Raw genomic sequence first — 10,004 nt, 5'->3', positions numbered from 1 at the left:
TAGGGTTGCAATAATTGTTTTAACCCAAAAATGATGATTGCAACAGTTGTTTTAGCCTTAAAATGACCCTTAAAACAGTGTAAAGATGGACTCCTAGTCATTCCTAGTCCAGTTAGGATAAAACTGGGTCAAGATCAATTCTGCCTCATTTTTCATTGCTTGCAAACTGATCCTAAGAGTATATTTGGCGACTCTCCCACTAATGTGGCCAAGGCCTAAAAGTACGTTGGTAAAAATGGGTCCAGACCCAGTTTTTATAGTTATAGAAATGGTCATTAACCAGATTATCTTTGGTCACCCCCACCGTTGTTGAATCTTAACCGGATTAGTGTTGAGTTGCCAAAAACAGCCAGAGAATGGCGCTGTAAGCTTGGCAAGTTGTACATTGACATCAATTTTTCTTTGAAGGTCTTGTTCCTTTTGCCATTGGTTCTGAAACTGCTGGATCCATGTCTTTCCCTGCTGCTCGTTGCGGTATAACTTGCTTGCGCCCCACTTTTGGTTCTGTTGGACGAACCGGTGTGATGAGCCTCTCTGAAAGCATGGTAATTCCATTTCCGATATATTTTGCTATCAAATACAAGCATATAAAATGTTGAAGCTGAAGCCAGAAATTTCATGGTCACAGGATAAGCTTGGTCCTTTCTGCAGAAGTGCAGTTGACTGTGGAGTTATAATAGATGCTATTCGGGGGAGGGACCCCGATGACCTCTCATCTCGAAAGATATCACTTAAGGATCCATTCTCGATTGACTTCAAGAAACTCACTGTCGGATATCTTGAAGATGCCGAAATGGAAGTGAGTATGCTATTCTGGGGTAGTAACCTCAATCAAAGTTGTGATGTAGAAGGTCTGCTTTTGTTTCTGATGGAGGCAATGTTCTCACTTTCTGCTCAGGTTATTCATGTTCTTTCTTCCATGGGTGTTAATGTCGTACCGTTCAAGCTCAACTACACGGTTGAGACAGTGCAGGCACTTCTCAATTTCACGATGGATGTCGATATGCTGGCACACTTTGATAAGTGGCAGAGGTTAGGATATGATGATGATTATGAAGCTCAAGATCAATGGCCTGTGGAACTTCGTCGTGCTAGGCTAATCCCTGCAGTAGATTATATACAGGTATTTATAGAGTCCTCGTATCATGAATCTTATTACTAAAATCTGATTTCAGCTGCATATATATCTACATTCACAAAAAAGCCTAGAAATTACTTCTCGTTTTTTATTTTAGAAGTGCTTTCACATTTTTCACTTTCAGTTTGGTTGAGTTTTTGCAGAGTGCATGGTGTACGATCTAAAAAATTGTAGAAAAGAGAAGCCAGTAATCAGGATGCAACACTTGTAATAGAAACTCAAGTAAACTGAAATCAGAGGCAAAATATAAAAGCAAGAGCGAAAAAAAGGAGTATGAATATAACAAGAGAATCAATGCAAGCTCTTCTCAGTTCATAGGTTTTACACAATAACCAAGTATGTTTACTAGAATATTATAGTAGCATATTTGGTAATGTATCTGGTGTATCGCAGCATACACGAGAATTAATTAATTTCTCGCGATATATATTTAGATTATGCTTTTTTTCCACATATTCTTGCAACATGTCAATTTCATTGTTAAGTAGGATTCAAATATATTCCACAGTTGTTGTTTGATATCAATGATCTGTGTTGACAGGCTCAAAGGGTAAGGGGGAAGCTGATTCGAGAAGTTCGAGAGAGCTTCACTGTCGATGCATTTATCGCTAATGCAACTGACTGGGAAAGGGTTTGCTTAGGAAATTTGGTTGGCTTCCCTGTTGTCATTGTTCCTACTGGTTTCAAGAGCATTCAAGATCCACCAAAAGGTGGTACACGAAGAAGAACGACGATAACAACAGGCATATACGCACCTCCTGACCATGATCATATTGTAAGTTCTGAAATTAAGTATCAACGATATACTTCTGATAAAAAAAATTTACGGCAACATAAAGATCCTCAACAGTAGGAGCTACAGGATGAAGCTTCTTGTCATGACATGAGAATATTAAGACCTCTCTGGATATGATGAATAATTATAGGGCTTTTTTGGATGTTAGTCCTTTAAATCTTTCACATTTTGGATTAGTCCCTCAAACCACTGAATTGGTATTAAGTCTCCCAATTCTCAAGTTATTTCAAAGATAAAGTTTGCCAACTATCAAATATCTCAATTTTCATTAGTTGTTTGAAACTAATTCCTATGATTGCTACTTTTAATCTTTATTAGAGGGACTGATTTTGGAATAACTTAAGAATCGGGGGCCTAGTAGCAGTTTCAATGAATTCAGGGACTAATTTCAAAATATGAAAGGGGGGACTAATATCAAAAAACTCAAATTTATAATGCGTAAATAGGACCCATACAGAAGTTTTGTTGCCCAATACTTATTGACATTTTTATACATCATCTCTTTCTCTTCTTGAAGCCCAGCCTATTTTATCGAACCAAACTATATCATAAAATTAAAAACCTCGCATATCTTGTACGATTGGACTCGAGATGTTCTGCTTGAACTTTACTTATGAACTCCATCATTGTTCTTGTTGACATATTAGTATAGTTAAGGGTCTTATTTGTAAAATGTGTTTGTAGGGCCTATATAAGCCCATGCTATCTTATCTATGGAATAAGGGTTTTCACATTCTATATGGTATCAGAGCCACCAAAACCCTAGCCGCGCCCCTCTCCGATCACTTCTGCTGCCCCCCCCCTTCTCTTCCATCCGTCGGCCGCCCCTCCCACCCGTCGGAAAGCCCCCCAAGCACCCTACTGTGCGATCAAGCAGAAACCACGAACCCCTCACCCCCCCCGACCTCGAAACCCTTCGAACCCCGCGACCTACTTGCTGCGCTATGCTGGACCTCGAGTTTGGCATGGGTTCCCTTGACTCAGTCCTCGAACTGATGACAGGAAGAGTATATATCTCACAGCGATGAGATATGTAACTGTTTTTGGTTCTTGTTTCCTCTGAGAAACGAGAATTTGTTTGAGTTCCTACTCTTGTTGTGCAGCAGAGGTGCTGCCGAAATTGTTACTGCACACAACAAGGGTCGGAAGAGAAGGTGAACAGGTGGTGGGTCTGAAGCCTATTCGATGGAGGAGATCATCAAGAAGTTGAACCCCGCGGAGGTGTCAACTTTGATGAAGCTAATGAAGTTGTCGGCTGGTGAGAGTGCGACAAAACCATCGAAGAAGTTGGAGCTTCCGACCATCGATCTGAAGCTTGATGGACCGAGTACTTACCTGAGCTGGTCGCAGCGGGTGAGATACACCCTTGCAGGGAGGAACCTGAAGGGTTACTTGACAGGAGAGGCGACAGAACCGGAGGAGGACTCGGAGGGAAGAGATGAGTGGAAGTCCACTCATATGTTGGTGTACATCTGGCTTCTCAACTCGTTGGTCCCGACGATCGCCGCCACGGTGGATGGCATTGAGAAGGTGAAGGACGTCTGGGAGAAGTTGAGGAGGACATATGATGGAGTGGGGAATAACCTGAGGGTATTCCAGATTAAAGGAGAAATCGACGCCACAGTCCAGGGAGAAAGGACTGTACAGGAATATGCTACAGAGTTGGAACGCCTGTGGCTGGATTATGATCATTTCTCTCCCCGGGCTAGCTGCAAGGACCCGGGATGTAAAGAGCGGGAGGCCTTTCTACAAGAGAGGACTATGGTGTTTCTTAAAGGATTGACATCAGAGTTCGCTCAGCGAATCGCATTGCTGCTAGCTCAGCCGAAGATTCCCACGCTTGAGGAGGCTGTCTCTGCTATGATCCAGGAGGAGACTCGCATTCGGCTGCAGGCGGGGACAAGTGGACTTCCTGTGGTGAAGTCAGCACTAGCAGCCTCTAACAACACTGAATCTAGGGGAGAGACCCGACAGTGCTACAACTGCGGTGCGGTAGGTCATCTAAGACATGCTTGCACCAAGCCATCCAAGGAAGGTGATTCGGGTGGACGTGGACAGTTCGGAGGTCGTGGTCGTGGCCGTGGGGGTCGACGAGGTGGAAGAGGAGCAGGAAACCGGGCAAATCTGACGGTCGCAGAGGAAGAGGAAGCTGAGGTGGTCTTTACTGAGGAGGATCGTGCTCTCCTGGCAATACTAAGGAAGAAGCAGCAAGTAGCAGGGGATGGAACTGAGGAGGCATCCACCTCATTCTTCGGCAGAAGCAATACTGCTACCTATGCTCATCCGACCAAAGGTACTGATGACATACATGCTCTTGCTTCTATGTCTCCTGACAGATCATCAGCATGGATAGTCGACTCCGATGTGTCTCGTCATGTGACAGGTAATGCTAGTGAGTTCTCATCATATACTCACTTAGCATCGCCTGATAGTATTCAAACAGCTGATGGTATATTTCAGCCTGTGGTTGGTAAGGGTACAGTTGATTGTACTGGTTCTGTAACTTTGTCCAATGTTTTACATGCTCCTTCCTTTCCAGTCAATCTTTTGTCCATTAGTTCTATCATCCTTCAACTAAAATGCATTATTTCTTTTGATATTCCCAAGGTGATTTTTTAGGAGAAAGGGACAGGGCGGAGACTTGGGACTGGCACATGGCGTAGTGGACTGTGATATCTGGATCGTGAAGGGTTGGATTCAGCATTGGTGTCAGTCATAGAGGAAGCAGGAGTAGGATCTAAAATGAGTTAATGCTTCATCACCAGCGTTTGGGACACTCATCCTTTAGTGTTTTAGGTAGATTGTATCATTCTTTATTTGAGAAAGCAAATAAACAGAAACTTGTGTGTGATGCATGTGAGTTGGGAAAGCTTACTAGAAGCTCTTATGTTAGTTCTGGTCATAGAAGTTCTCATGCATTTGACTTGGTACATTCAGACGTTTGGGGGCCTTGTTCCACAAGTTCTATGAATGGATACAAATATTTTATTACATTTATTGATTGCTTCTCTCGTGTTACTTGGTTATACCTGATGAAGAATAAGAGTGATGTGTTTGGGTGCTTTCAAAACTTTCATAGGACTGTTCAGACTCAATACGGAGCAGTGGTGAAAGTATTGAGGTCAGATAATGGGACAGAGTATATCAACAGAACGTTTGAAGAATATTTGTCAGCTCAAGGAATACATCACCAGACTACCTGTCCATACACACCAGCCCGGAATGGGGTAGCGGAAAGGAAGAACCGACATCTCTTAGAGGTTGCTAGAAGCATGATGATCTCTATGAATATCCCAGAAACATTATGGGGACAAGCAGTATTGACTGCAGCAGCGCTGATCAACAGAATGCCCTCGAGAGTGCTGGATTGGAAGTCTCCATGTGAGATATTGAAGGGAGATAACGGTGGGATTTTTCCACTTAAAGTGTTTGGCTGTGTGTGCTTTGTGAAGGACAACAGGCCATCTGTCGGGAAGCTTGTCCCTAGAGCTGTGAAGTGCATCTTTGTGGGATATTCTGCTACTCAGAAGGGATATGTTTGCTGGAGCCCAGTGGAGAAAAGGTTGCTTGTGAGCATGGATGTGCACTTTCGAGAACTCGAGCCGTATTACACCCAGAAGGTAACTTCATCCTCTAGTAACTCGCCTAATACTAGAAGTATGAGGCGAGAGGAGGAGAATAGTGAGAGATCGGTGAACAATGTGGAGAAATCCATTTCTGTATCGATTCCTTGGGAAGGAGAATTGGTTGAGGAGGAGCAGGAGAATGATGATGAAGAAAAGAAAAATGAGACAAGAGGTGTTAGGCCCACTGTTCAGGGGGAACTACTAACCTATAGTAGGAATGGCAAGCAAATTACATGAACAGTACCTACAGTGCCACTAGTGCTTCTTGCCAACGCCTGCCCCGACTCCTGAAACACCACCACCACCACCAGCTTTATCCCAAGGTGATAACGTTCCTCTCCCTACTGATAACATTCCTCTCCCTACTCCTCCCATACCAATATCAGTACGGAGGACTACTCGTAGTAATGCGGGAAATCCTCCCGATAGATATGGTTGGGATCTTGCCCAATTTGTATCATATTCTAACATCCACCCTGCACATGGGGCATTCATTGCATCATTGGACTCTGTTACTGTACCTAACAATTGGCAGGTTGCTAAGAAGGACCCAAAATGGAAAGCGGCTATGCACGAGGAGTTAGGGGCTCTTGAGAAGAACCGCACTTGGGAGCTAGTAAAACTACCAGAAGGAAAGCGAGCAGTTGGATGTAAGTGGGTCTTCACTGTGAAGCAGAATCCAGATGGGCAAGTTGAACGCTACAAGGCTCGTCTGGTGGCAAAAGGGTATAGTCAGACATATGGCATCGATTATGATGAGACTTTTGCACCGGTGGCGAAGATGAGCACTGTTCGGACCTTAATCTCTCTGGCAGTAAATGGTAGATGGAAGCTACACCAACTAGATGTGAAGAACGCATTTCTTCATGGAGATCTAGTGGAGGAGGTATACATGGAGATACCACCAGGATTCAGTACAGAGCAGACAGTAGGAAAGGTTTGCAGATTGAAGAAGTCTCTCTATAGCTTGAAGCAATCTCCCCGTGCTTGGTTTGACAGATTCAGGCGGGCTATGATAGGTATGGGATACCATCAGATTAATGCCGATCATACCGTGTTCTTTCGACGGAGTGAAGGTCACATCACCATGCTTGCAGTATACGTGGATGATATGATTATTACAGGGGATGATGAGAAGGAGATTGCCCAACTCAAAGTGAGACTGGGTAAGGAAATCGAGGTGAAAGATCTTGGCTTGCTTCGATACTTTCTTGGAATAGAGATAGCTCGAGGAGCGGAGGGAATCATCCTATCCCAGAGAAAGTATGCACTGGATCTTCTCAAAGAGACAGGGATGTTAGGGTGCAAACCTGCAACTACACCGATCGACCAGAAGTTCAAACTAGGTGCTGAGGCCGGAGAACCAGTTGATCGTGACAGATACCAGAGGCTGGTGGGAAGATTGATCTATTTGAGTCACACACGTCCTGATATCTCTTTTGCAGTGAGCGTGGTGAGTCGCTACATACATGATCCAAGGAAGGGTCATATGGACGCAGTGTACCAGATTAAGTCATGTTTCAACTAAAGACCAGGCAGCAGATTGTCTGACTAAGGGACTTAACTCAATAGATATGATTAGAGGATGTGACAAGATGGGCTTAGTGGATATCTTTCGCCCATCTTGAGGAGGAGTGTTGACATATTAGTATAGTTAAGGGTCTTATTTGTAAAATGTGTTTGTAGGGCCTATATAAGCCCATGCTATCTTATCTATGAAATAAGGGTTTTCACATTCTATAGTTCTACATTCAAATAAAATTCACTGATAATAAGTTTGAAAATGCTTTTGTGTACATTTCAGGCTCTAGCATTAGCTATGGCATATCAGTCGGTTACCAATCATCACAAACAGCGTCCACCTATCGATAACCTGGGACCAAATGATCCAGTGCCTATACGTACACGTACTGAACTCTCTTTTAAAATCAATGCAAACAATAAAACTTTATGGTATAGTATATATTCATAGATCTTCATTTATCATATTGTGATTAATACGTTTATGTTTACCTTGTACAGGTAAAAATCAGTTTGTCTTGATAAGGTGAAAATCGGTGAGACGATTTGCTCGGTAAATTTTGCTTCACCTGTTCTCTCGCCATCAAGAATTTGGACACCACAATGATATGCATTGCATGTTGTTGCAACTATTAGTAGAAAATGACAATTTATCGAAAATTTTCATCGGCTATGGTGGAATTGTTTCCAACAAGTCACGGGTTCTAATTATCTCTTGATAATGAACATCGTCGTTGTGCTTCACATTCAGTAAGAAATAAATCATCCTCATTTCTTCCTTCTATCTTATCATGTATAAATTGGATATTTGCTAGAAAACGAGGGTTTCTTTTTTGTTGATATGAGGGTGTAGGGTAGGTATTGAATCTTTACATCTACTCCTCTATACTTGAAGGAGAACCCAAAGGAATTACCCTTTATACTACAGTAAATATTGTAGCATAAACTCGAAGTTGTTGTTTATGCTACAGTAATTTACTATGCGTAAACAGTAAATCGAATCTTCTCCTCCATACCAAGTTACTATTTATACTACAGTGATTTATTGTATCATAAACAGTAAAGCAAATCAAATGTATTAAAACTTGGATCCTTCTTTAAGTATATATGGAGGAGTAGACATGATTTCTAAATCAAATGTATTAAAACTTAGATCATTCTTAAAGTGTAGAGGAGTAGATATGATTTCTAATTTTAAGCATACAATAATTAAATTAAATGTATTAAAACTTAAGAGTGAGGCAAGTGCAAAATGCAGTGCTTAGGAAAATAGGAGGCCGATGCACACTAGGGTGATGTAATACCCAAATCTTAATTAACAAAGATTAAGGTACTCTAAAACTTAACTCTCTTCGATCTCATGAGTTGCCAATGCTTTCTTCAGCTGAACCATGTGCACAACCTTTCACGTAGTATTTGGATTTAGGACACGATTAAGATACATATACTTGATTGGGATCTCATGAGCTAGAGATTAATACTTCCTGAGAACCTAAAGTTTGAACTTGTTAGATTTAAAAATCCATATTAGTATTGGTTCAGCTTCAGCTAGCGTGAAACACGGTGGGAGGAAAAGGAATTTGCATCCGGACCCTTCTATTCATAGAATATTACTCTTTAGCCCAACTTACGCTAAATACCATATGAAGTCAAGTCATTGTTGAATGATGAGAGGAATTCATGTACGAGTCCTGAATAGCATGGATATGTTAAGATCTCCTTGTAGTTTTCAGAAATTGGTAATAAACCTTGTAGTTTTTCAAAAATTACAGAAACCCCCCTGCAGTTACAGAAATTGCAGAATAATCCCTGCAGAAGCAGAGACTACAGAAATACCCCTGCAAGAATAGAAATTACAGATCTGCCCAAATGATAACTAAACAAGTTTTTAAAGTTTAGAATACTTCTATAAAGTATGTTAAGAGATCAAGGATTATTCTAAGGCATTTCGAAAGACCCTACACTCCGATAATTAGAGTTGAGAATGCAATTAAGGAGTGTACAGGTATAAATACATGTATTGAGTGAGTTTTGATATTTGATATGTATTTGTACTATGAAAGCTTAATAGGAGTTATATATAGTTGACTATTGAAGGACTACACATGAACTTGTATTTTGCGGAAAATTGGAAAGTGGGAACATGTTCTTTAATTTATGTTATATACTCATTTTTCTTTTCCATGAGAATTGCGTCTTTCATGGTCATACAAGCATGAGTTCCGTATTAATGCTATTCTTTAAGTTATACTATAATCATGGTAATATTGCATCGGTTTTTGTTAATATTTTCATATTGGACAATGATTTTGTCACGGTTTGCGGTACATGAATAGAGATTTGGGTTAATGAGTTATGTTGAGATTTTATATTGTGTTGTTTGTTGGTCAATGCAGTGTACAATGAATTAAGTCACAAGCCTGTCAAGGGAATAGGGTGTTATAACGGGCAGATCGTCGTTGTGTGCAGCCCGGACCAGACAGATCCCCGTGGTAGGCAGTTTGGTTGAGTTAAAGCGTAAAAGGTAGAGCGCCGCGGTAGGCACCCTTTCTAGGCAGACATTCGCTATAGGCAGTCTAGTTGTCAAGATAGGGTGTGACATTGCTTAATTTCTTTGCATAATTTTCTTACTTTGACAAAATTTACAAAAATTTCATTTCAAATCAAGTTCTATATTCTTTTGATATGCATAGTTTTGTTAATATAAATTACTGAATATGCACCACTTACTGAGTATGTGGAAAGTTCGCCCCAAATATAAATGACATTTTAGCTGAGCGTGGTGAGGAGAACTAAGGCGAGTAGGATTTGAGGATATGGACAAGATCTTTGGTCAAAAGCAATCTCCTAACTAGTATTTTAGTAATGGAATGGTTCCTCTCAGAAGAGTTTTGTGATATATGTATTTGTCTACAACCTCTAT

General features: G+C 41.2%; 1 protein-coding gene across 4 annotated transcripts in view; it reads left to right on the top strand.

Moving 5' to 3' along the window:
• Positions 1–9,749, top strand: part of LOC109824272 (glutamyl-tRNA(Gln) amidotransferase subunit A-like) — a 24,418-nt gene extending 14,669 nt beyond the window's left edge. Inside the window, exons 8-14 of one of the 4 annotated variants that reach the window (XR_002242587.1) lie at positions 409–545; positions 629–799; positions 899–1,123; positions 1,680–1,913; positions 7,365–7,467; positions 7,583–7,831; positions 9,478–9,749. Coding sequence is in view for 3 of the 4 variants with exons in the window: in XM_020390835.1 (XP_020246424.1) it covers positions 409–545; positions 629–799; positions 899–1,123; positions 1,680–1,913; positions 7,365–7,467; positions 7,583–7,611 (899 nt within the window). In the remaining variant the exon portion in view is untranslated. Of the gene's footprint in view, positions 1–408; positions 546–628; positions 800–898; positions 1,124–1,679; positions 1,914–7,364; positions 7,468–7,582; positions 7,864–9,477 lie in introns of those variants that run through there. The other 3 variants (XM_020390836.1, XM_020390835.1, XM_020390837.1) reach the window with 3 other exon arrangements.

This window comes from Asparagus officinalis, chromosome 9, assembly GCF_001876935.1.
Source record: "Asparagus officinalis chromosome 9, Aspof.V1, whole genome shotgun sequence".
NCBI classification, from domain to species: Eukaryota; Viridiplantae; Streptophyta; class Magnoliopsida; order Asparagales; family Asparagaceae; genus Asparagus; species Asparagus officinalis.
The sequence above is the reverse complement of the archived record's forward strand: the minus strand, read 5'-3'. Positions and strand labels throughout refer to the sequence as shown.